General features: G+C 58.2%; 1 protein-coding gene across 1 annotated transcript in view; it reads right to left on the bottom strand.

Annotated features, from left to right (window-relative positions):
- DSCAML1 (DS cell adhesion molecule like 1) overlaps window positions 1-26,398 on the bottom strand; it is a 305,212-nt gene that overhangs the window by 8,917 nt on the left and 269,897 nt on the right. The window contains exons 17-25 of the mRNA XM_029915701.1: window positions 24,922-24,992; window positions 20,064-20,304; window positions 16,906-17,052; window positions 14,697-14,852; window positions 9,021-9,160; window positions 3,473-3,626; window positions 1,289-1,406; window positions 789-952; window positions 474-572 (exon numbers count right to left, since the gene is read on the bottom strand). Of these exons, the coding sequence (XP_029771561.1) occupies window positions 474-572; window positions 789-952; window positions 1,289-1,406; window positions 3,473-3,626; window positions 9,021-9,160; window positions 14,697-14,852; window positions 16,906-17,052; window positions 20,064-20,304; window positions 24,922-24,992 (1,290 nt within the window). The remainder of the gene's footprint in view (window positions 1-473; window positions 573-788; window positions 953-1,288; window positions 1,407-3,472; window positions 3,627-9,020; window positions 9,161-14,696; window positions 14,853-16,905; window positions 17,053-20,063; window positions 20,305-24,921; window positions 24,993-26,398) is intronic.

Here is a 26,398-nt window from a genome sequence, read left to right on the forward strand (position 1 = left end):
AGGCTCAGAGGGGCCCTGTTTAGACCCTGCTACCCCAGGGATGGCCCTGAAGGCAGTATTAGATCTCCTGGGAGCTGGTCAGATCCTACCCCAGACCTCCGGAATCAGAATCTGCATTCCTTAAGATCCGCCCCCCACCCCTGCCCCCAGTGATCCATGTGCATGTTCAAGGTCGAGAAGCACTCTCTGTCCACTGTTACAGATTTGGGAACTGAGGCCCAGAGAAGAAAACAGGTTTCTCCAGGTTCACACCGGTCACCAGCAGCAACTTGGGTGGGCCGTCTAAAACCAGGAGACGTGGGCTGGGGACTTTCTGTGGCACCTGGGTCACTTCCTTCTGGTCCGAATCACCCCCCATTTATCGCTTCTGGGGCATTATGGGGATGAAGCGGTGGGAGTGGGTGAAGCCCTCCCCTGCTCCTGGGCCCAGGGTTTCTTCCCCTCCTCCCCCTCCTCACCCAGACCCCTCTCACCTCGGATGGAGCTGCCCCCATTGTCACCTGGAATCCAGGTCAGGGTGATGGACGAGGCGGAGGTTTTAGAGACAGTGAGGCGGGGCTGGTCCGGGGGGACTGTGGGGGAAAGCCAGCCGGCCTCACCACGCGCACGAACGTCTGGTGGCGGCGGGGGGCAGAGGCCTGGCTTCCCCACCCTCCGGGAGCCTCCCCAGCTCCTGTCATTCTCTCCATCCCTCCTGCCTCTCTTCCAGGTGGCACCTCTGGTCCACTAAGGGTCCGTCGCCCAGGCCGTTGGGGAGCTGGGCGGGGCGCCGCCTGCCTGGGTCTCACCTTGCACCAGAAGGTTGACGATGATGGTGTCGAAGCCCCCGGTGTTGGTGGCCGTGCAGGTGTAGTAGCCGGAGTCCTCGGCCTTCACGGCGCGCAGCAGCAGCGTGCCGTTCGTGTGGATGAGCCGGTGCCCGTCCATGGACACGGGGATGGCCGAGTCTTCGCTGCAGGATGGGGGGGGCCAGAGACGGGGGATGGTGAGCACCCCCTCTTCCTGGGGCCTCTCCCAGGACTGGAGGTCCTGGGAGCACAAGGAGGCTAACTGGAGGGCACTTCCTGGGGTATCCAGTAACCCTGAAAGGGAAGGGAGCCCCCAGAGAAGGAGATCCTTGGCAGTCCACAGTGGGGAGCCGGGGGGCCCAGGCCTCCTGGGGAGCAGTAGCTGTGCCCCTGGCAGGGCCTCTGGTCAGCTGGAAGCTATGGGCGCCTGACTCTTTTCCTTCTGGCTCTTCTACCGCCCGTCACTTGGGTCAGTCGGCCCCCGGGGGTCCCGCACCTACCTGTCCTTGGTCCACTTCACCGCAGGGGCGGGGTCCCCCACTGAATTGCACGGCAGCCGGACATCTTTCATCCAGGGGGTCGTCACGGTGCCTCCAAAGGAGATGATCTTCGCCGGGGCTGCGGGCGGGGGGCATGAGGGCACCCAGCTCGGCGCACAGCGCTGTGCTGGCTGCCGGCCCTGGGCTCCCCAAACCCACAGTTCAAGCCCCCCATCTCCCACCTGACCTCCGCTCGGAGCTCGGAGCAGGGGTGGGCGCAGGCGATTTCAGACGGGAGTCACTGGCCCCACAAACGTAGTTGTTATGGGCCAGCTGCCACATGCGGCTCTGAAGAGTCACAAAATGAGTAAGATCCCTTCCCCGTCCGCAAGCTGCCCGTGGCCCGAGAGGGAGCCGGAGACTTGAACAGTACCACTGCGGGGGCAGGGGCACGCCTGGGGCTCAGTCGGCAGAGCATCGACGCTTGCTCTCAGCTCAGGTCTTGATCTCAGGGCCGTGCCCAGCGAGGAGCCCAGCTTAAGAAACAGCTTTTCCCCCAGGTTGAAAATACTGTGGTGGCCACAGGTGCAGGGACCCGTGGGAGCCTGCGGGGGGCATGGACCTGCCAGTTCAGAGGTGGTGGAGGTGAAGGCCAGGGAGGCCCCTTGGATCTCGAAGGCTAACAGGGAAGGCCTCGTGCAGAGAAGGACAGTCACGGGGCGCAGAGGAGCAGCGCTGAGTAGGGGTCTGGAGGCCGAGACACGTGGGGAGTAGGAGGCCTGCACACACCCTGGCTGACCGCAGCGCAGGGCGAGGGGAGGGGGAGGTGTGGCGAGCAGGAGCACGGGGCGGGGGGGTCGGGGGGCGGCGCCGGGGGGCTCTCGGCAGAACAAGGAGGCTGGACTTGGGGACACAAGAAGCCACTGGAGGCTTAAGTAAGTAGTGACGTGTTCAACATGGAGTTGTAGATAAAGCCCCGGCTGCCGGCAGAGGAAGGCGTGGTAAAGGAGGTGCATCGGCAGTGAGATGGTGTCCAGAGAGCAGGGCCGAGTCGACGCGAGTGGGCAAGAGGGGAGGGGCTCCAGCAAGAGCTGTCGGGACCTGGGGTCTGACCGATTTTGAGGACGAGACCGAGGGGGAGGTGAGGATGACTGCCTGACTCCGGCTGGGTGACGGTGCCATCACGGAGACCAGGCACACGGGAGGAAGAGGCGAAATGGGGACACTTAGCCTCACACGGAGCCGGGGGTCACCCGCCTGGGGTAAGTAGAAACCCGTCAGATATACACATGTTCCGGAAGGCAAGAAAGGCAAAGATGTCAAGGGGCCTGGAGACGGTGACCGTGTCAGGCGCCTCACGGATCACCAGGCCACGTTAAGGGTGTAAAGTTAACCAAGCGACCAAACGCTTCGGGGTTCCAGACCTGGGACTGCCATGTGGCTGGGGTTGGTTTCTGGGGCTCTGGGAGGAGGCAGGCCCAAGCGGAAGGGGGCCTTCCCATGGAGGCCCAGAGCCGAGCACAGCGCTGAAGTTAGGGGCTGGTGGTGGGTAAACCCCAGGGCACAGGGGCCGGTCAGCCCCTGTGTGCGGCTGCCTCTCCGCTCTCGGGCTGGGGCCTCAGAACTGCCGTCCCCCGTGAAGTGGGGTGCACACGCCCTCATTCCATACTGATGCCCAGGCCAGGGATTCGGTGGCGCCCCTGGGAACACACCCGCTGGCAGCGTCCGGCCAGAGCCTCCGGGGCTGCGCCTGGCAGACGTCTGTGCATTGAGTGACGCAGCCATCAACGCCGCCGCCTCCACCCACGGCGTCCAGCTCCCACAGCAGGAGGCTCCCTTGATGGCTCTCGGCCCCCTGGAAGCAGTGTGCCCTGCCACCACCCCCTCTTGGGACAAATGCTCCGCTGTGAGCTGGGAGTGAGGCTAATGTCCCTTCTTTCAACCCTGGGGTAGAGTTCGGAGTGGGGGACCGTGGCCACCGCCGGAGCTGCGCAGCCGGGAGCCTGCTGTGTGGCTTTCTGGGAGTCAGGGGGCAGCAGAGGCCCGGTGTCGGCGCCGGCGGGCAGCAGGTGGCGGCCGGCTCCTGGCAGCCAGGTGGCAGACAGGGTGCAGAGAGATACCCCCCCCCCCCCCCCCGTCTGGGGAGAGCCCGGGTTCTGGAAGGGGCTTCCGGCAGCTTCTCCGCCCCCGGCCCGGGTGGCTTACCCTTGCCCGCGGGCTCAATGGTGACCTTCTCGCTGCTGTTGCCCCGGCCGGCGGAGGTGACGGCGGCCACCCACAGCAGGTACTGCTGCCCGCGGTGGAGGTGTGCGATCCGGTAGAAGAGCTGCTCCGGGCTTGTCTCGTACTCGCTCGGCGCCTGCGGGACGCGGTGGAGACGCGCTGGAACCCAGGCTCCCGGGCCTCCTCCGGCCTCCACCCCCGCCTCCCCGGGGACCTGGGCCTGGAGTCCCAGTCAGGGGGCGGGAAGAGCAGGCGGGGTCCTGCCTCGCTGGCCCTTTGTGGTTTGGGAGCCACAGGCGGCAGAGTCTGCAGGGGCTTGGCCCTGGCGTCCCCCTGGGCCAGCCTCAGTTTACTTCTTCGACGGGTCCAGACCCTGGCAAGTGAGGCTGCAGGTCAGGGGATGCGAGTGTCAGCGTGAGGGAGGGAGGGAGTCGGGAGAGCGAGAACGGAGGCCAGAGGGTCCCAGAAGATCCGAGGAAAGGGAGTCTTTGGGAAGAAGCCAACTCGCCGCGTGTGACTTATTAGGGGTGTAGACGCCCCCCCCCCCCCGCCCGTGTGGCCCCGCGCCTCCTCCCAGCCCTGCCGTCTACACCACACCTTCATCCTGTGGGAGCCAACGGTCTGGGGTGGGAGACGCAAGTCTGAAAGCTTCGCCGGGCACTACTTCATTAATGATCATTAGTGGTATAGATCACCGTATGTGTTTGTAGGTTGTATAAATCTATAAATTTTTTTTAACCAAATGACAGTTTTGACAAGTTGCCAACAAAACAATATCAGATCCCAGTGGTTTTTACCAGTTGCTTTGATGAAAAGATTATGTTGCCTTGGAAACCAGAGGCTCAGATATTGAAATGAATTTGAGAAGGAGCTTTTGATAAGCCCTAGTTTGCAGACCTCCTGTCAGCCCCTTCCCTGGTCCAGGCCGGGTGGGGCTGGCTTTCATTTTATTTTATGTTTTGGTCAGCCGCGGGGAAGGGAAGGAGGGCAGCACTAGGGCCTCTTTGAAATCAGGGCAGAAGTCTGGGGAGGGGGAGCAGCCCCCGGAACAGATGGGGGGCCCTGGGGCCAGAGGGAGCTAATAATTAGTTATCTCTGCAGTGACGGGATCTCGTGCACACACACACGCTCACATGCACACGGACATGTGGACGCATTCGCGCGCATGCTGAGGGACAGACCTGCAGACGCAGATGGGGTCACAGAGGGACATCATCTGTGCCCCCGGGAGGGCGGAGGGGCCGATGACTTACGCAGGGGAAGCCATCCTTTCCGGCCCCGGGCCATCCGCAGGGAGATGTTAGGGAGGGGGCACAGGCGTCTCCCTGCGCAGAGCTCCCTGGCCAGTTCTCCCTCCTGCCTCCCTCACGGGGATTTGGCCTGGAGCCCGGAGGGTCCCTGCTGCACCCAGGCGCGCAGCCCCCTGCAGCGTCTTTGCAGGCGACCAGGGGCTGTGCACGGAGTGGGGTGCGGGAGTGTGCCCAGCACCACGGCCCTTCTCCCCCGGGGGTGCGTCTCGTAGCTCACGCACTTCTCTCTCTCGGGGCTCCCGGGGCCTCCGTTTTCTACTCTGTGAACTAAGAAAGCAACACCGCGCTGCCAGAAGAGCCCGGTGTGGTTAGAGGCACAAATAGGCAAGGGGTGGGCGAGTCCTTTGTCAATAGGGCGCTGTCCTGTGAGGACGGAGGTGTGCGTGCACATGTGTGAGAGAAGTGGACTGCGCCCGCTGCACGTGGGCGTGCGTCTGTGTCTACACAGGCAGGAAAGGTTTGGCTTCCCTTTGAAGGTGTTGGCATTGTATCCAGACCCTGGGGTCTTCCCTTGAACCTGGACTCCCCAAGTACCTCCAGGAATCACTTTTAAAAACACATCACTGTGCTCCCAAATAAGGTCCCAATGGGTCAAAGGTTAGAAAGAAAAAGGTAAAACTGTGAAAATATTTGTCTTTCTAATCATAAAAATAAAGGCAAAAATCATAAATGGCAGTGACTCATCAGTGTGAATCATCTAAAAACAAAACGTACGGCACACCACAAATAGTATCAGAGGGCAGGCAACGAGCTGGCAAATAATTGCAGCCAAAATGATTAAAAAAACCCGGTTATCAGCAGCCTCATATATAAAGAGCACTCACAAATCAATGAGAAAGAACCATGAACCACCCAAATAAAAAATGGATTAAGGACATGAAATGAGGATTTTACCCAACGATGAAAAAAACCCCAGCCAACAAACATAACAATAATCAACCTAACTAGTAATGAAAGGAATATACCTAAAATAGGACACCTTTGTTCAACTCCAACTGGCAAAAATGAAACGGGTATAATATTTTGGATTCGCACACGTGTAAGAAACAAGGATGGACTTCCGTTACTGGTGGCAGCATAAATTGGTCCCAGCTTTCTGAGGGGTAGTTCACGAACATATATGTGCATTTTAAGAATATCCATATTCTTTGTGACTCAGGAATTACTGTGGAAATTTAGCTAGGAAAATAAAACGTGCATGAAGACTCATATGAAGAATGTTCAGTGAGGTGTTATTTATGATGTTGACCATTTGAATGTAGATTAAAGATGGAAGAGTGAGGGCATGAATTAAATAGACTGTGTACATAGGGGCACGCAAGGTCACGTTTGAGAAAAGTGTGTGGTGCTGTGGGAAAGTGCCTGCGTGTATTACATGGAAAACAGATTATTAACATTATGAAAAATTTTGTTTTAATTTTTTATAAAAAACCCCCTAATGTATGTACAGATCAAAGCCTGGAAGGCTGTATACCAAAACCTTGCCCATGTTTGCCTTCAGGGAATGAGCACAAGTAATTTCTACTTTCCTGTCTATTCTTTCATGTATTTATAGAATTCTGTACAAGAAAATTGCATTATTTTGATAATCAGAGAAAAACGACAAATGTATTGAAACATTTGGTACAATTTCTAACGGGACTCAGCGCAGCGCTGGCTGCCCCCAGGGCATAACTTCCGGGAGCCCACGCTCTGTGCGGTTCCTGTCTATTCTCGGGATTCCACACACTCTGACGTGTGTGCACACGTTAGACTCACGTGCATTGCCTCTAACCTCACACTCACACCCATGGTTGTGCGCTGTCCGTGCGCACACTGTGTCCTCACCCCCAGCACTCACCCCTAGAACCTTTCATGAGTGAATTTGTAATGCACTTGTTTGGAATTTGGAGCATAGTCGTGCAGAGCGGTCACAGCACACAATCCCATGTGGTGGTCAGGTCTCTGGGTTCCTGCGGAGGCGGTCTCTACCCCACGGGGTGCTGAGCTGAAGTCCCCCTCACGCGCCCCCTCACCCCGTGTGCCACCGGGGGATGGGAGCCCTCCCCGGGAGAGAGGCGCTTCCTCCGGGCTCAGGAGATGACGAGAAGGGGGAGGGCCCCCGTCTCCAGCAGGCCCCGGGCACCCGGAGCTCCGTTCTGGGGGCTCGTGAGGCCCGAGGTAATGGGGAGGCAGCCCTGTTCTGAAAGGCTTCCTGGTCGGAGGCGGAGATGACAGCACGCAGCCAAGCTCCAGAGTGAGGGGCCGTCCCCACCGATTTACAAAGGGAAACTTGCCCAACACCCAAGGCTTTGCAACTGCCAGGCTGCCTGTAATTCACTCATCAAACGTGTATTTAGTGACAGTGATGTTCCAGGCACAGTGCTTGGCAGCCGGGGCACCAGAGATGAAAGGAAGCTGCCCCTGTCCTCACGGGGCCCCACGGACGGACCAGCGGGGAGACAGTGTGAGCCGCTAATTGCCACGGAATGCACTCAGTGTGTGACGAGGACAGAGTCCATGCCACGGCAGGATCGGCAGGGGCAGAGGTGTGGACGGGAACAGGCACAGCGGTGTCCAGACTGGTGACAGGCCGAGGACGGTGGGGGGGGTGGTGCAGGGGGAGAGGGGCAGACGGCGTGGCTAAAACAGTGACCGGAAACTGGGCACAGCCACCCAACCTCAGCAGCACATCCTCAACGTCCAGCCCCCACGGCTCAGCATCTCCTCGCCTGGGCACACACCCGACAGGCAGGTGCGCACACGAGCACACACCTATGGGTGTGCACAGCAGCGCCGCGAGGAACAGCTCCAAACCGGAACCTACCCAAATGCCTACCAACGGGTAATGAAATGGATGAAACAATTCTATATACGCGGACGGTTGAAACCTATACAGAAGTGAGAAAGAATGATCCATAACCAGACCCAACAAGGCGGAGGAAACTCACAAGTTCAAAACCATGTTGCGTATAAGAAGCCAGATGAATGGCATGACCTTCACTTACACGACGGACAAAAACAGGCCACACGGATCTGAAGTCAGGATGGCGGTCACCCTGGCGGGGGGAGGGTGGGGACCGGAGGGGGCACGAGGAGGTGCGCGGGGGCACCATGACGCCGCGTTCCCTGCTCTGGGGGCTTGCCCGGCTGCTGTGGGATCTCATGGGGCTGCACGCCCACCACACGTGCACTCTCTGGTAGGAGCCGCAAAGCCACGGGCAGGACACAGTCACTGAGAAGCCGTTTCTGGGCTTCCCCTCTGGTAACAGGACTCGGGCCTCGCTGGCACAGCGCTGGGCCCCTGCCGCGCGGAGGGTAATTCAGAAAGACCACGGGAGAGCAGAGCGGAGGGGGAGGTGGCGCAGTCACCCAGTAATTTCAGGGCAGCTTCCTGGCTGCCAGGGGCGCCTGCAGGTGCGTGGGCGGCTGTCCTGTCACACGCCGCCTCCCGTCCCCGCTGCCCGTGGCGACGTCCCTAGCACATCTCCCGGCTGCTACCCCCCCCCCCCGCCCCCGCCGAGCGCGCCCCTCCCCCACCCCTTAGACCGGACACCCCTTGAGGGCAGGAGCCCCTGCTCCTGTAGCTGGGACAGCGGAACTCAGTGCTTGAGAGGCTGAGATCGGGGAAGGAGGCAGGTTATGGGTGCTCTGCCCCCACCCTCAGCCTCTTCCCTCTCTGGGGGCCCCTCTGGAAGGGGAGGGCCGGCCCCGCGCTGCACTCCCCGCTTTGGGCAGACGTTGCAGCCTGAGCCCTCTCCCCGGCAGTGAGGCCCAGCCCTGGCCCAGAGGGAGGCGCCCTTGCCGTCCGTCCACCATTTTCCTCCTCCCTCCAGTGGGCTCCGTGCTGAGGAGGCCACTCAGGGCAGAGCCCCAGCAGCCGCCGGAGCCCAGAGGCCACGGACTAGGCGGGCCCCAGTCACCAGCTCTGGAGCCGGCTAGGACCTTGAGTGGCCAGCCAGACCCCAAGACCCGACGAGTCGAGGCCTCGGTCTCCCTCTCACGTTTGCTTGGTGGTGACCCCTGACTCAAGAAGCCTCCAGGACTTGTGACAGCCTTGCAGCCCCTGGATCGGAGGACAGACCCGTGATGGACACCGGGTGAGGCTTCTGCTGCTCTCTCGTGACCGGTGCCCATTCTTGTCTGTGAATTCAGGTAGGAGCATGGACACGGGCAGCCCCGGATTTGGCCCCTTTCCCATTCTCCTGTCCCTCTCGTCACTCGGCACTGGGCCCACTCACCGGCTGGCCGGACCCAGGGCTGGAGCAGAAGATGGTGTACTTGCGGATGACCCCGTTGGGCTTGGTCGGGGGGAGCCAAGACACGACCACGCTGCTGGCGGACGAAGGCACAGCCTTGATGCCCGCGGGGGGACCTGGAACTGAGTCGGGAGAAGTCCAGGTCAGTGTAGAGAAAGAATAACGTGGTGGGCAGAGTGAGGCAGACAGTCTGGGAGAGCTTCCTGGAGGAGGTATCCTTGAGCTATGGTTTAAAGGAGGAGGTTCCAGCCTGGCAGACAAATGAGGAGAAAGGTGATCATTTGGGGCTTGTAACAAAGTGTCTCAGATGGAGGCACTGGGAACGGCCAGCTTCACAGCTGTTTGGCCAGAAGCAAGGATTTAGGACACTCAAAAGAGCCACAGAACCCGTGGGGAACTCCCATCGACCCCTAGGACCTTAACCTGCTTCCTCTCCCAAGGCTCAAGGCCTAGCTTGTATGTAGACCAAACGTATATACTGGCCACTTTGCTCTGTGGCCTGTGGGCTCCTTGAGGCTGGGGGCTCCATGGACTCACACAGTGGCCTCCTCCTGGAGGTCAGCGGCTGGTGTCAGCCAATGGGTGACCGGGTTTCCTGCCGTGCGCCCAGGGCGCTGCCCCTGGGGTGCTGCCTAGGCCCCTCTGTGGTTAGGAGGGGATATCCATCCCAGGGGCACACCGCTTCGTGTGGATTCTGCCCTCGCACGGCCCCCATCTCCGGTCCTGCCTCGCCCAGCTGGGTCCCCAGCGCTCTGCTTGGGAGACTGGATGCTTCCTGTTTTTGGCTCCCCTTCCTCTGAGCCTTGAATTGTCTTCCCTCCTGGAAGCTTTTATGCTCCTTCGAGGACAGCGGTGGCATCCTATCAATTCGTTTCTGCCTCCCTGAGTCTCAGTTTCCCCATCTAGATAGTGGACACAATAACAACCACATGAAAGGTTCATCAGAGGTGATTAGTGCTGATTAAAACAAAGCACCCGGCACAGCTCCTGACACATAGAAGCCACGTGATAAAGGTGACAATGGTCAGTTTTGCTCTAGCACCTACTACAAGTTTTTTAAAACTCTAGTAAGTGGTCACAGTTCTAGGCTAAAACTGACGCTCCACCACGGCCATCCGTCCGGGGGCCTGTGCCCTCCGTCGCAGCTACAGCCCTGACATACCACTTCTGCTCGTGTCTCTGCACGCTGTGGGTGCGGGGGCCACGGCGGCCAGCGGGCGGTGTGCCAACTCGGGTTCAGATCTTCTCTGTCCCTGCTTCCTTTTCTCAGCAGTAACTGAGGGGGGCATGTTGGTACGCCCCCATGGCTGTGTGTCTGGTTTTGTGGTCCTGTCGGTCTTTGGTTTTATATATTTTGAGGTTATGTTATTAGGGTCACGACAAATTCAGAACTGTTTTTATTTGACTAGTAAGTTGGGTCTCTGATCCTAACAGGGTATCTTTCTGTCCCTCTAGTGATGCCTCCAATGCTCTCACACGGAACCTTCCTCTGCCTTTACGTCGCAGGTGTCTCCTGTAAACAGTGGATAGCTGGGTTTTGCTTCCTTGCTGGATAGTCTGACGGTCTTTATCTCTTAATTAAATAATCTAGTTGATTTATCATTAATGCAATCACTTATATGTTTGGGTTTAGATACCTCACCTTACTAAACATTTTGTTCCTCTTATTCTGTTTTTCTTTTTATTTCCTTTTGTGCTTTTTTTTTGGATTGAGTCTTTAAAAACATACTTTATTTCCTCTCTTTATCAGATTGGTTCTTAGCCTTTCACGACTTTTAGGGGTTACTCAGTGAGAACCTTTGACTTACCAAAGTCAAACGTCATTGATTGGCACTTTTTTCCCTCTCAGACAATGCAAGAGACTTTGAACTTCTTACCCTCTCTCAATTTCTATGCCATTGTTGTCTATTTAAAAAAATTTTTTTTTAATGTTTTACTTATTTTTTGATACAGAGAGAGACAGAGCATGAGAGGCGGAGGGGCAGAGAGAGGGAGACACAGAATCCGAAGACAGGCTCCAGGCTCTGAGCTAGCTGTCAGCACAGAGCCTGACGCCGGGCTTGAACCCACGAACGTGAGATCTGACCTGAGCCGAAGCCGGAGGCTCAACTGACTGAGCCACCCAGGTGCCCCTATTTTAATTATGTATATATTTTAGACCCTCCCCAAGAAAATATCACCATCATCATCATTTCGTGCAGTGTTAATGGAGATTTAATTGCTCTTTTTGCTTCTTGCATCAGGAGCTCCTACCTGGGATCATCTTCCTTCTAGCTCAGGAATGCCCTTTGCTATTTCTCCAGAGCAGGTGTGTTGGTGATCCGTTCTCTCAGTTTTTGTCTGAAAATGTCGTTACTTCATTTTAATCTTGGGGAGCATTTTTGGTTTGCATAAAAGAGAGGTTGACAACTATGTTCCGTCCACACTTTATGCCACCGCCTTGCCTTCTTGCTTCCACGACTTGCGCCGCTTCCTGTTTTGTTCTTATTGTTCCGTCGTTTCTGATAAAGTAGCGGTTAGTCTAACTGTTGGTCCCGTGAAGGTAACCGGTCCTTTGCGCTTTGGTTGCTTTTAGGAATTTCCTCTTTGTGTTTCCTGTTTAGCAGCTTTATTGCGCGGAGCCTGTGTGTGGACTTCCGTAGGTCATCGTGTGGGGAGTTTGTAGAGTGCTTTGTGCTTTGGGAAGTGATGTCTTTCACCAGTTTTGAAAAGTTTTCAGACATTTTATCTTCCGCCCTATTGTCTTTCTCCTCTTCTTCGCGACGACTTCCTACATCCTCTGTGTCCCTGATACTCAGAATGTGGCCCGTACGTCAGCAGCGGCATCACCCAGAGCGGGCAGGGGCGGTAGGTGGAGAGCCACAGTGTCCGGTGATTCGTCCAGGCTCCCATGGCAGAGCTGGAGCCGGACGCAGGCCTGTCAGCTGAAAGAGCTGTGATAACACCGTCTACACAGCGAGGGGGACGGGGCGGGGGGGCTGGTGCAGGGCCCGCTTGTCCGCCCGCCCACCTGCGTTGTTCTCTCCGGACCCCTGGGGACCCTGCCCCTCCGTCCCTCAGAGAACGCGGCCCCGTCACCACCACCAGGGGATCCACCGCCGCGGGGCAGCCGGCCACGACCATCCCCCTGTCCGTGACCGGCTTCGGGGAGCCGCGTGGCCCCAGTGTGGCCGGCGGGAAATGAGGGGAGTCTGTGAGGGGTTTCCGGGCTGAGAGAGGCAAGGCCGTAGGGGGAGACCACGTCTCCGACTCTGAACTCGGTCGTCTGCGGTGATGCCGGGGACCGGTCGTTTGGAGATGACGGAAGGAACAGTTGGTGTGCCCAGGCCGGCAGAGCCCGGGGACCACGGAGTCAACCACCCTGCGGAGCTGCCCCCTCAAGGCTTCCTGTTGTGTGTGTGTGACGACACGTCCACGCACTGCTTAAACCTCTGTTTGTTTGTTTTGACTTGTCTTGCTCACATCCCAGAGTCCTGTCTCATACGGTACAGAGGATACGGAGGCAAGAAGGTCTCCATTTGCCCCCTGAGAGCTCAGTGACATTCAGCAAGGTGCTTTAGCTCCCTGCGCCTCACTTTTCTCACCTCTAAAATGGACATAAAACATACCTCACAGAGCTACCGGCAAGGCTCGGTCCTGCTTATGACCTCACGTGGTCCACGGCCAAGTGTGGCCGCTGTTGCGTCAGACCTCATCTGGCAGTGGCTTCCTTCCGGCCTGGGGTCTCCCTCTGGGGAGGGCACGGAGCCGCTCAGGGGTGCCTGGGTCCACCACTGCAGTCACTTCACTGCCAGCACCTTGGTAGCCATTAGGCACCTGCTGTTTGCTAGCACTGCACGTTTTAGAAAGGATTTTACAGTTAACTTGCTTCTTAGTGCGATGAGTCCTCACTGTCCCCATTTTATCACGAGGAATCGGAGGTTCGGGAAGGTTAGGTGACTCGCCCGTGACTGGCGGGGCTGGGGCCTGCTCTCTGCTGTGCTCACGAGCACAGGGAGCTGCACGGCAGGGCCCCCTCCCCGCCAGGAGCACCCCTGCGCGGCTCTGTGGACGGCTCTAGGTGGAAAGGTTGAAAGCTGTGTGGACCTTTGGGTTCCCTGGCAGGGAATCCCTTACCTTTGTCAAACATGGGGAGGGGCTTATGGCTCAGGCCTTGCATCAGAATAGGATGCAGGGAGTCTGGGGGCCCCGGTGGGTCCTCCCTCGAGGCTGGGAAGGAGCCTGCGTGTGTGGCCAGAGGCTCTGGGAGGGGCCAGGCTCGGAGCACGGTCCCTGTTTGGTCTCACATGAGAGCAGGTGGCTCTGCCTGGAGCGGTCCCAGGAAACCTTGATGGGGGATTAATGGCAGGAAAAGTAGGGCAGGCAGGTTGGTAAATATTTAATTGCTCAGAGCTTACGGCGTGGAGGGGCTGATCCGATGGAAGGGCTGGGCTTAGGGAGAGTGGGAGCCAGATTAAAGTGCTCCGCTCCCCGAGCTGTTCTGGGAAGCTCTCTACCATCCGCCCAGCCCGACCCTCTCCTCTCAACGACTCGGATCCTCCAGCACCTTCTGCCAAGTGGCACCGGAGGGGCCCAGACCGTGGGAGCTCGGAGAAAACGGAGGCAGTGAGGGTAGGAAGCCACGACCAACGCTGGCTAGTTTAAGTGCCCCTGGGTGCCTGCCACTCTTCACGCAAATGGACTCTCTTAAATATACAGCACCTGACTCCGAAGGTTTAGGAATCAGCTGAGTGAAGGGGCGCCTGGGGGGCTCAGTCAGTTGAGCTTCCAATTTCAGCCCAGGTCATGATGTCACAGTTTGTGAGTGCAAGCCCGCGTCAGGCCCTGCGCCGACAGCCCAGAGCCTGAGCCTGCTTGGGATTCTGAGTCTGCCTCTCTCTGCCCGCCCCCACTTGCCCTCCGTCTCTCTGGTCAGCTGAGCGATGGTGTTGGGATGCGGTGAGGAAGAAAGCGGCGGCCGGCCGCAGGAGCCCGGAGCTGCCGTGGCTGCCGTGGCTGCCGTGGCCGCACACAGCACGTCCCGGGAGCTCCCTCTGTGAGCGAGGCCCCCTGGCGGGGTGCAGCTCTGGGCCCCTCTCCCAACCTGTTCTCCGCTGGGCTCTGTGCTCCCCGACCTCCTTGATTTGTCATTCCGCCCTTGAGCTTTGGCTCCTGAGCGCTGGTTTTCCTCCAGTTCTGCCCCGGGGGGAAGGCTTGGAGGGCATAGCTCCAGATGGAGGCACATCCCATTCTCACCGAGAGCCTGCCCAGCATGCCCGAGTCCAGGGCCTGGACCATGCTGGGGCCTCTGCCGCGTCCCTAACCTGAGATGCGGGAGTGGTATCCTCTCCCCTCCTCCCTGCCCCAACCACCTGCATCCAGAGGGAAGAAGGCAGAATCCCGCCACACAAAGGACGCCCTTGGGGAGGAGGTGGGGAGAGAGGCTTTATCTGGCCTCTGACGGTGGGCTGCACGGGGAGCTGAGGGGGCGGGAGTCCCGGAGCACCCCACTACCACCCACGGTCAGCTGCGGGCCCCGGCGCTCCAAGCCACTGCGATGACTTCAAGGGACAGGAGAGAGGACGGTGCTACGCTCTCACCCCCTCCTTGGGCAGCGCCCAGCAGCGGGCGGGGGAGGCCTGGCCGGCGGGCCGGGCCGGGCGCGGGGCGGGGACTCACCATCCTCCTTGGTCTGGATGTATAGCACGCCGCTGCGCACGCCGTCCCCGGCCTGGGTGTAGGCCAGCACCTGCACACTGTAGTTGGTGAACTTCTCCATGCCCCGCAGCTCCACCCGCTCCCGCGTGGTCGTGACGTTCTGCATCTCGCCCCACTCTGCCGGGGACACGCGGCCTGAGTGCGGCCGGGCCGGCCACCGCCCCTCTGCCAGCCGGGGCTCCGGCCTCGGCTCCACGGTAGTGGTGACCCGAGGCCCTCAGGTACCCGGGGGCAGGTCTGGGGCGCTGCTCCCGGGCCACACGTCTCCCCAAGTGGCCCAGCTAGGGTGAGTGGCATGTGCCAGGCCTCAGCCTCAGCTGACCTTGCACCAAATTAAACTCCATGCGCTCCCTTTGGAACACACCCGTCTCTCTGAGCACCTTTCCCCTCCTCCACCGGACCCCCTCTCCATGTGGGGGATCCCAAGCGTGACGTGGACCCGGAAGGGAGCCTAGGCCGGGGGCGTGGTCACAGCCATTCCTCTCGGCCGCTGCAGGGCCTCCTTGGGCTCTCAGGCCACGGGCAGGGTGTCACCCCCGATGACTGGGGACAGGCTGAGGCTGCCTCCTCCGTGTCTGACTGCTCCCGGGCCAGCACCCTCAACTCTCAGTGCTGTATGCAAGGGGTTAGGTCGCCTTCCTTCCCCAGGAAGAACCCGCAGAGAACCTGGGCGAGGCCGGTGGAGGGGACAGCCTCGTCCAGGAGGAGCCGGCGAGGACCCGCCCTGGGCTCTGTCGAGGAACGTGCGGTGGACTGAGGGAGATCCTAGGGAGCACGTCCCGAGGAAGACCCGGGTCTTAGAAGGAGGAAACGAGACAGGCTCCTGAGCTGACAGCCATCCCCCGGGACCACCCGGCTTTCCGAGACAGGCCCAGACGCACCGGCTCAGGACAGGCTTTGTAGAAGACAGGTGCCTGCAACCCCCTCCCCGGCCCCCCAGCACCTCATCGGGGACCCGGGGCAGGCAAAGGGCCCGAAGCAGACAGCCTGCCCAGGGGACTGCAACAGTCTGCCCGGTGCCACGGGGGCCAAGACGCCGTGCCTGCCCTGAGGCAACCCGGGTCAGTGCAGGGGGCCCTCAAGAAGCCTGAGCAGCAGGACCTTTCTTTTTAGGAAATCTGACCTGCACGGTAGACCTGCCCAGGACCAGGGTCACAGAAAGACCCAAACAGAGGACAGCACGGCCAACAATCCAGGTGACTTTAGGAAAGATTGTGGGCTTAGAAAAGAGGCGGAAGGTCTGGAAAACGAGGGCCCACCCCTTATCTGGCACAAACGTGGGAGGCCATCTCACAACAAGGCCAGAGACCCAGCCCCCGAGCTCCGGGGCTCCGTGCTTTTGGGGGAGCCAGCAGAGGTGAGGTGGAGGCCAGGAAGGACACGTCCTGTCACAGGGCGTCTGGGCACAGCACCATCCCGCGGGGGAGGGGGGGCCCTGCAGAAACGACCACGAGCCGGAGTCTTGGGTCCTCCTGGGGGGAAGGGAGGGCCCCGGGGCTGGCCGCAGAAGGCTCAGGATCCAGGGGGTAAACTCCCCGGGGCCCTTATGGCCCCCGATAGAGCACGTCCAGTCTGGGAGGCTGCAGACTTCGGGGCCTCCGTAGGACTCCTGCGACCAGCAGCGGGCAGGGACAGCACTGTTGGACCGGCCATCCCAGGGCGGGGACAGCACACCAGGGTTGGCTGCCTCCCGTCTGCCCGTCCTGCCCGGCTTCACTGAATGCTCTTCCCCACCCCTCCCCGGCTCCCAGGCAGCGTGCCCCACGGCCTGGCCAAGGGGCGCCCCCCTCCCAGGTTCTAGTAGCCCCACTTCCTCCTCTGGTCCCTTCTGGCCTAGGGGTGAGGATAGTCCTGGGTGCCCCAGCCTCCGGCCACGGCCCTCTGCAAGCAGCGCCATCATGAAACTCCCTGCACCTCCCCCGGCCCGGCCCCTGACTGACACCTCGTGCTACATCAGACACACACGGGCGCCACCACAGCCCTGCTGCTCCCAGCACCGCCTCTGAGCAGCACTGGCGCCCCTGTCCCACCACAGAGGTGACCCACCCTGACGTCTGGCTCTGGCTGGGGTGGCGTGTGCAGAAGGGGGGCCACGCCTCCACGGGACATCCCACGGGAAGCGTGGACAGAGACCCTCCCCAGCCCCGGCCTTTGGTCCCGGCAGACTCACCCCCATCCACGTAGAGGGACCAGAAGATGACCCGATAGCCCTTGAGGACACCGTTGAGGGTGCTGCGTGGGGGCTCCGACCAGGAGATGACGGCCACGTCCGAGGTGATGGACAGGGCCCGGACATTCTCGGGGGGCTGGCTGGGCACTGCGCGGGCGGGGAGGGACACGAAGGGCCCGGTCAGGAGGTGCAGCCCGAGACCTGCGTCCCTGCCCGAGGAACACGGAAGGGGCTCCTGACAGTGAGTGAGGAGATCTGGGTGGGGGAGCGGAGCAAGCGTCCTCTTCTGGCACTGGGTGGACAGAGGTCTTCACCTGGCTCTGGGGAAGTGCTGGGGCACCAGGCGATGAGCTCTGGGTGTGAGCCCGTGGGCATTCACCAGCGCGCACCGCAGCCCGCGGAGTCACCTCCGCCGGACCCTGCAGAGCCTGGGAGGTCTCCGGGCCAGCCCTGGGTCTTGTCTGATGGCGGCTGTGTTATCTGGCTGGGCGGCCTGAGCCCAGGGAGGCGGCCCTCGGGCCCCTCGCGTCCTTACTGCCAAGCTGAAGGGAAGGCAAAGAAGGAAGCGGTCCCCTCACCCTGGAGAAGAGGGAAAGAGGCTCCACAGACCGTTAGGACTTCTGGGACTATTGCACCTCTGTCCCTTGTCCCTGTACGTGGATATATCAAAGTGTCCTGGATGACGAGAAAGTACTTTCTGAGGCCACTGGAGGTGGTCCGTCCTGCTCTAACCTTGCCCATCGGAGAGCGACCTTTGAACCTGACCTAAGTCCACCCCTCCCCCGGGGGCTTGCCCGGGTGCAGGCCGCTCTTTCTGAGCCGGCAGAGGGCAGCGGTGCCGGGTTCCGGGTGCCACCTCGGCTGGGAGAACTTCGGTGGCCCTTCCTGCTGGCTTCTGAGTTGCTGGGGCCAAAGGGAAAGGCCATGTGCGCTTTGCTCTGGGAGGAGGGAGGAGGGAGGCCCAGGCCGGATGGAAGGTAATTAGATCCCATTGGCCCACAAGAGGCAACTCTAATTTTTATGAGCATTTAAATGATAATACATCATCGTAACGATCCTCTTTGAGAATGATTATTGTTTCATATTACTTAGGTGTAAAAATATAAGCACCATGTAATTAGGGACCCAGTGTAATAAACTAATACAGATCGCCCGTTCGAACAAAATGAAGGTAATATAATTATGGAAAAGACACTATTGCTAAAGCAGGGGCCCTTGAATACCCCAGGAGGAGCGCTAATATTGCCGGGAAACGATCAGGATCTGACAGGCTAACGAGGGCCTTAATTAAGGATGAAAAAGTGCTGAGCAACTGCGGCTGGAAACTTTCTTTCCTCTCTCCTCCTTTGTTTTCAAAATGACTCCACAGCCCCTGCTGATCACCCCCCCAACTCCCACCCCACAGCGGGGGGGCCTGGCCGGCTGGTTCCTGGGCTGCCCTGGAGGACAGGAAGCTCAGTGCACGGCGGGGCCTGCCCGAGCCCCCTGGACACGGCTTCTCCGGGGCATCCTGCGTCCCCGTCACGGGGTCTTGCATCCACCCTCGCCCCCCAGTGAGAGGGTAACAACGGGGTGAACGGAAGGAGTAGGAGGGTCAGGGCTCTGCTCTTGACTAGACGGGTGACTCCGGACAGGCTCCTTAGCTTGCGTGACCCTTGGCTCCTTGTCTCAGGCGGGGGCCTCGCTGGCAGTGCCATGGTCCTCACGGGGGCTCCTGTGCCCACAGCACTGGCAGCACCCGGGAATTTACTCGGAGGCAAAATGTGCTCAGCTGCTCAAGCAGAAGCTCGGGGACAAGGCCCTCCAGGAGACTCTGACACACACTCAGGCTGGAGAGCCCCTGGGTTGCAGCACCGCTTGGGGGCAGTACCCCTGGTGTGAAGAGGTGCTCCCCCACCCAGCCAGGCCTGCGGCCAGCGCCACGCACAGGAGGTGCTGGGGGGGATGGAGCCAGGGTGGGATGGGGAGGCGGAGCTGTCGCCTCGTGGCCCCCCCCCCCCCAGGCTTCTCAGTGCCTCTCTTTCCATGGGCCTTTCCCTCTGTTTTCAGTCTCTCCTTCCCCAGGGACTCAGAGCTCCGCCCCAAAGCTCAGACTCCGCCCCAAAGCCCAGACTCCGCCCCCAAGCCGCTGACCGAGAATCTCGGGAGATCAAGCCCGGGCATCAGTATTTTTAAAGCCCCCCAGCTAATTCCGATTTGTAGCTCAAGCCAAGGACCCCGGGTGGGAGCTCCTGTGCGTTCGGGTGTCTCTGACCTGACCCGTCCTCCCTCCCAGGGGCGTCTCCGCCTTCCGAGAGGATGAAGCAGGGAGAAGGCGCTGGCTAACCTAAGACCTGCTCGCGGTGGGGTGTCGGGTGCCCTGCTGGCATTGCGCCCTCGGGACTGTTAGAGCCCCCCCTCTGGGGGGCAGGGTCAGACGTAGCGAAGGTTTTAATCTCAGACTCTGGTTGGGGTTGAGGCATCAAGCAGGAAGCTGAGAACACCCTGCTTCTTTGGTCTGCCCTTCGGGGGGGCTGCAGGGGCCACCTCTCCTCTCTCAAACCCGCGCAGGCTCAGGTGCCAGCTGGCCCTTCCTTCTCTGTGCTTGGAGAGCGGGCACATTCCTGCTTCCTGCTAACCTCGTGCCCCTGAAAACTGGGCCCTGTAGTTACTCAGTCCTCTCCGGTCCTCAGAGAATCATGTTTTAAACAGTGGGCTCTAAATCACCCGCCACATGGACCTTTGAATTTCTTAGCCCCGGTCTCATCTCAGGCCCCTAAAACAGGTGGTGGACAGGCTGTCGCCCAGAAATCCAAAGGTAACTTTGTTTCTGCCCTTTTTCCAAGCAGCCGGTTGTAAGGGAAGAGAAACAGGAGCAGAGTGTAGAGGAGAGTCTGGGGGGAGAGACGAGTGAGGGCCAGAATGAGGGAGTGACATGGACAGAGTGTGGTGGCAGGTGCTCAGGTAGGCAGCGCAGCAGCAAGCAGTGGACAGATGCCGGCCACTGGATCGAGGGGCCCGGGGTGCTCTCTTGGGGAGCCCGTGGGCAAGAGGAGATGGAGGGGCCCAGGGAGCCTGTGTGCCTCACGGGACCGTGGGGAGGACCGGGAGCCGTGGAAGGGCTCGGAGGCCACCCTGGCAGTCGCCTCTGCACCCCGGCCCTCTGCTGGCGCCCTCACCGTCCTCCAGGGTGGTGGCGTTGATCTCGCTGGACGAGGGCCCGGTGCCGGCCCGATTGAAGGCCTGGACCACCACCCCGTACTGGGCGAACTTCTTGAGGTTGTCCAGGGTGTAGACCTCGCTGTCCCCGGTGGCCTTCATCTCCACGATGCTGTACTGCCCGCTGCTGCCCGGGCTGTTCTCTCGGTAGCCGATCTGGTAGCCCCGAATGACGCCATTCTGCAGCTCCTTCTTGGGGGCCTGTGGGCGTGAGGGGAGGGGAGACAAGACGCAGTGTCTTAAAGCCAAAGTCAGGTCACACCACTCCCCTGGGCCCAAGCCTTCAAAGGCTCCCGTCTCACTTGGAGTGAAACCCAAAGTTCTCATAACGGCTGCACGGCCCTGTATGATCTGACCCCGTTCCCTCCTGGGCCATCTCCTCCTCCCCGTGCTCCCTGCGCTCCACACTGGCCTCTGGCTGTTCACACTGGGCCCACCTCCATGTTTAACTTACATCCAGGTTAGGTAGCGTTTGCTGCCACAGTGATTTCAGGAGGAGATTCCTTCACGCCCCTTTCCCGGAGCCCATCCCTTCCCACACCCCCTCCAGCCACCCTCTGTCTGTTCTCTGTATTTAAGAGTCTCTTATACTTTGTTTCCCTCCTTGTCTTTATATTATTTTTTGCTTCGTTTCCTTTATGTTCATCTGTTTTGTATCTTAGATTCCTCATGAGTGAAGTCACATGGTATCTGTCTTTCTCTGACTTCGCTTAGCAGAATACCCTCTAGTTCCATCCATGTAGTTACAGATGGCAAGATTTCAATCTTTTTGACTGCCGACATCTTCTTTATCCATTCATCCACTGATGGACATTTGGGCTCTTTCCAAACTTTGGCTCTTGGCGAATTTAAAAACTTTTTTAACATTTATTTTTTGAGAGACAGAGTGTGAGTAGGGGAGGGGCAGAGAGGGAGGGAGTCACAGACTCTGAAGCAGCTCCAGCCTCTGAGCTGTCAGCACAGAGCCCGATGTGGGGCTCGAACTTACAAACCACGAGATCATGACTTGAGCTTGCGCCTTGCTCTCCGTTCAGTAGTCCTTACGTTCCTTCCTGGCCGCCATTACTGCCTGAACCCATCTTTTCTTCCCCATGTTTTATTTCTCTGCATTGCATTTACTTAGCATCACTGGATATTTTATTTATGGGTCCATCTGTTCCCCTTAGAATGTAAACACCGTGAAGACGAAGAAGCATTGTCTGTTTTGTTTGCTCTTTGCTCTACTTTCAGTGACTATGACGGCTGATGTGTCGTAAGCCTTCAGTCCACAGTTATTGAATGAATGAATGAACGAACAGGAATGTCGTTCGGCCTGGGCTCGGAGACGGGAAGACAGGGAACAGCAGACAAAAAGTAACCAGACGGAGAAGGAGGTGAGCACTCAGCGTGAGTAAAGCCAGAGCCCTGAGACTCCACACTGCATCACGTAGGACGGCTCCTACCAAAAAACAGAGCGCAAGTGCCTGCGACCACGTGGGGAAACCGGACCCCCGTGCGCTGCTGCCGGGAAACAGTCTTCCAGCTCCTCAGAGGGCCCACCATGGGGTTGCCACGTGACCCGGACGTCCCACTCCTTGGCACAGACCCCACGGAACTGGAAGTAGAGACCCGGGCGCTTGCGCATCCCTGTGCAGGGCAGCCCTGTTCCCCACGGCCACGGCTGAAGCAGCCGGAGCGTCTGCTGACGAATGAACGGATCCACAAGGTGTGGCCTCCGAGGCAGCGGAGTATCAGTCAGCCTGACAGGCAGCCTCCAGTTTAGTCGGAATGCAGCCCGGCCACGCGCGGTCACATGGACGGACCCTGAAGACATCATGCGAGGAGAAATGAGCCCGACACAACAGGACAGATGCTGTGTGAGACAGTTTCCATGGGGTCACACGATAGTCAAATTTGCAGAGACAGAGAGGAGACAAGAAGTTACCAGGGGCTCGGGGCAGGGCTAGCCTTCAATGGGGGGCAGAGTTTCTGTCTGGGATCATGAAGTTCTGGAGATGGATGGAGGTGACGGGCGCACAACATTTTAAATGTACTTAACGCCACTGAACTGTGCACTGAGCCATGAATAAAATGGTAGATATATTTTACCACAATTAAAAAAAAAAAAGAATCCTTGACTTTGGTGTGTGCCCAGCTCCTTGGAGCAGGAAGCTCCACTGCCCTGGGCATCGTGGTGAGAGGCTGGGGGGTGTGGGAGCTGGGGCCTGAAGCCAGCCCCCAGATGGAGGGCCAGAGCTAGATGAGGACCCTGGTAGGAAGCGGGAATTACGGAGCCCCGCTCGGCCGGTGATGGAGGCCGGACCCCGGTCAGCCAGGAGAACGGAGAACCACCCCTGGCACGAGTCTGGGGCTAGAAAACGTGCTCTCCCCCCAAGCTTCACCCTTGCTGCACAGCCAGACGGACACACCCAATCCTCACACGTCTCACGTCCGGAACCATGAACACACGCATCCGGACCCATCAGAGCAAACACCGCATCCGCCCACCTACCTAGACTCCCAGGGGGACACCGGCTCCTTTACCGAGCAGACCTGCCCGTCTAGAGGTGGGGAGATGCACCCACCGCAGTGCACACACAACCAGCTTGACTCAGCGGTTTAGAGACAATGAAGGTAATTTACAAGCCCACCTTTTACTATACTAAAAAATAGTGAGACCAAAGCAATGACGTTAGTAAACCCGTCCCACTGTTGTTTTAATTCAATGAATATTTTAAATGAACTGCATTTTAAGCTCCGTTAACTTTAATAAACTGAAGTTTTTAATGTAACATAATTGTTTTGAACTCACTAAATAGGTGTGTGTGTTTAATTGACTCGACTTTCTGTTGACGCCCGAATCCTGTCTCCCTGGACGTGGGCCGTCCTGTTGGCTGGCTTGTGAGTGAGTGGGTTTCTGAATTCTCCTGTCTGCCCACACGAATCCACACGCTCGCGCACACACAGGGGCGTCTACTGTGGACACACGCACACCTTCCAGAGGGACGCCCCGTCTTCGTAACGAGCAGACTCCCGTTTCACATGCACACGTCCATATGGCCACGCACGTGTCCACGTGACCAAGCCATCTACGCCGTGACACACGCCCGTGCAGAGCGCTCCACAACATGTCCACACAACAGATACCGCAGAGCCCGGGAGAGGCGGCCCGCACACCCGCCACAGACACGTGTACGTTCACATGTTTATATTAATCTCCACCGATCTTCCTTCCTCCCTCCTCTTTCTTTCCTCCTCCTCCTCCTCCTCTCTCTTGCTCTCTCTCCCTCTCCTCCCTTCTGCTGCTCCCCTCACCCCCAACGGGCATACTCAGGATTTAAATCAATCTGAACAATATTTCTCTGAAGCATTAAGAAATCAATAGGGCTGATTGCAAATTTATGTCATAAAGCAGTGGCGATCCATCTCGTGGAAAGAGTCTTAAAATGAAGTGACTTATCTTTCAAGTGAATCTTTATTTTTCATTAATCTGTTTCTTGGTGTTAAAAAAAATCCCCTGAGAAGTCAGGCCAAAACTTATTGATGAGTTGGTTCATTCTGAAGTTCTAACTTTCTAATCAATTTTATTTTTCATTATGAGACTTTGGAGAAATAAATCTGATTCTAAATTTTTATCGACCTCCGGGTCAGAGCTTTGTAGACAAACGGCTCAGTGTTTTGCACACATATTCAATCCCTGCCCCCACCTCTGGGCGCCCTGACCGTGTTCCTAGGAAGTGGGTCCAGACCCAGGATGCAGACAGACCTGGGCCTGACTCCAGGCATCACCTCCAGTTTCTGAGGAAAGCCCTGGTGCCCGGCTCTGGATGTGAAGGGACACCGGCTCTGGGCACCTTCTAGGAAAGCTCCAGGAAGAACACATACGGGCCCTAAGGAGGCTCTCTGTTCCCCAACTCTGTGCCGTGCGCTGTGGTGGGGAGGCTGGGCCGGGGCTCCGGACTCCGCACACTGAAGTCCTTGAATGCCGCGGGCCAATCACCCTGCATCTCTAAGCGTGGCCCCTCTGACGGACAGGGATGGAAGCACCTCTTCTGGCCACCCTCCAGGTACAGGGGGTCAGATAAGCTAGTGTAAGAAAGTACTCGAAGCCTGGAAGGTTCAGTGCGACAGGCAGTGCTTGTGTGCCCGAGGCAGTGTCGCCCAGGACAGCGTCTCCCTCTGCTCCAGGTTATTCTCTTTCTCGGCCCAGCTGTGGGGTCTCCTCTAAGCGGTTTCTTAAGTGACAGGGTCTTCAGGACACCCTGTCGTTTGCAGTCTCTGCATCTCAGAAACAGCTGCAGGTCACGCTGGTCTGTTGTTTGTGCAGCTCCTCCGGCCCCAGAGGCAGAGAGAGAAGACAGCTATTTTCACCCTGATTTTATAGACGAGGAAACTGAGGCCTGGAAACGCCAAGGCCCCTGCGTAAGCCACACCAGGAGAGACGGGATTGTATATGCACCTCCGTGCTCCAGGCCGAGGGCCAAGATGAGGGGACCCTGTTCTGTCATCTCACATTACCCAACTCCTGACCTATGACAGCACGTTTAGGAGAGAGGCCCGTGCGGCGGGAAGCCCGTCTCCCCCACTGGGCATTGCCGAGTCCTCCCTCCCACGCCAGGCACAGGCCGCAGACGCCACGGCGGCGAGGGGTGGGGGTTGTGGGGGACCCGCCCCTTTATCCTCCCGTCTTCCCCACCCCTGGCCTCACTGGTTAGTAAAAAAATGGGCACGAGAATGTTAAGAGACCAGAGACCAGCAAGCTTGCTGGGGCTTCATTCCTGGTTGAGGAAGGAGGAGGCCTGGAGGCACTCGGTGGGAAATGCTTCCGACCTCGCTTACCTTCCAGGTCACCTGGATGCTCTGCGAGGTCACCGGCTGCAAGGTGACATCCATGGGGGGCCCGTCGGGAGCTGGTGGGGGGAGAAACAACATTACAAGTCAGGTCCTGGAAGGAAAGAGTCTGATGTGCTCACTGTCCTCCTGCTGAGCTGGAGAACTGCTGGGACAGAGGAAAAGCTCCTACACAAAAGCAGAGGACCCCCTTAAAACGATCCTAGGGAGTACATTTCCTCTCCACCATCGTTTGTTGAAAAGGTAGCAAGCCATGACAGTGAGATACTACTCTACGTTTAGCAGACTGGGGACAATTTTTAAAAAGTTTGATATATCAGGTGTAAGCAAGGGTGTGTAGTGTTGGGAAATCTTTCTTCTTATGTTAATTTTTGAGAGAGAGAGAGAACAAGAATGAGTGGGGGGGGGCAGAGAGAGAAGGAGACACAGATTCCGAAGCAGCTTCAGGCTCTGAGCTGTCAGCACAAAGCCAGGCATGGGGCTCGAACTCGTGAGCTGTGAGATCATGACCTGAGCCAAAGTCGGACACTCAACCGACTGAGCCCCCAGGCGCCCCGAGATTTCTTATGTCTGCTGGCCATGGGAAAGCAACCTGGTGCAATACTTTGGAAGACATCCTGGCATTTCTGGTAACAGGTAGAAGAATGCTCATCTGATGGTTTTGTGCTTCTGTAACTACTTCTATCCCACAGAGAAAAGACAGACCTCTGTAAGCATACAGGTACACAAGTGTTCATGGCTCCAAGCTGCAAGCCACCAGAATGTCCGTCCCCACTAAGGTGGACAAAGAGACTGTGATACAATCAGGACACAGAGTACGACACGGCGCTGAAAATGCACAAATGATGAAACTCACAAAAATAATATCGATCAAAACAAGAAGGACACAGAAGAATATGTCAAGAATAATTCCATGAATACATTCCATGGGAAAATAGGCAAAACCAAAGCCATGCTTTTGCATACATACCGTAGTGACCGTATGAAAGAGAAAAGCGAGAGGGCTAACGGGTACTTCACGGGGAGGAATGGGGTTATGGTGGGAAGGGGCGGGGGGGACCCTGTCACACTGGTAACTGATGGTGAGTGTCGGTCATGCTAGTTTTTACTTAATTATTTGTAAAGCTGCACATATGTGTTATATGTACTTTTGGTATTGTTTTCTATTTTGCAATAACAGGAAAAAATATAGGGAGAGAAAGCTTTTTAAATTTTCAGAAAAATTCTGAAACAAAGGTCACAGAAAATAACACAGGGCACTAGCACCCCGCGCTTCGGGGCCAGAGGAGCAGACAGAACCACGGACAGCTCCCAAAGCCCAGCGCCTGTAACTCCGTCTGGGAAAGGTCAAACGGAAGTGCCTCCAGTGATCCAAAGGCAGACACAGATACATACCCTGGGACCTCTCCTTCCTTGCTCTGATTGTGAGCCCACTGTCAGTGGATGGGGTGGGCTGGACCTCAGG

Source organism: Suricata suricatta, chromosome 11, assembly GCF_006229205.1.
Source record: "Suricata suricatta isolate VVHF042 chromosome 11, meerkat_22Aug2017_6uvM2_HiC, whole genome shotgun sequence".
Taxonomy (NCBI): Eukaryota; Metazoa; Chordata; class Mammalia; order Carnivora; family Herpestidae; genus Suricata; species Suricata suricatta.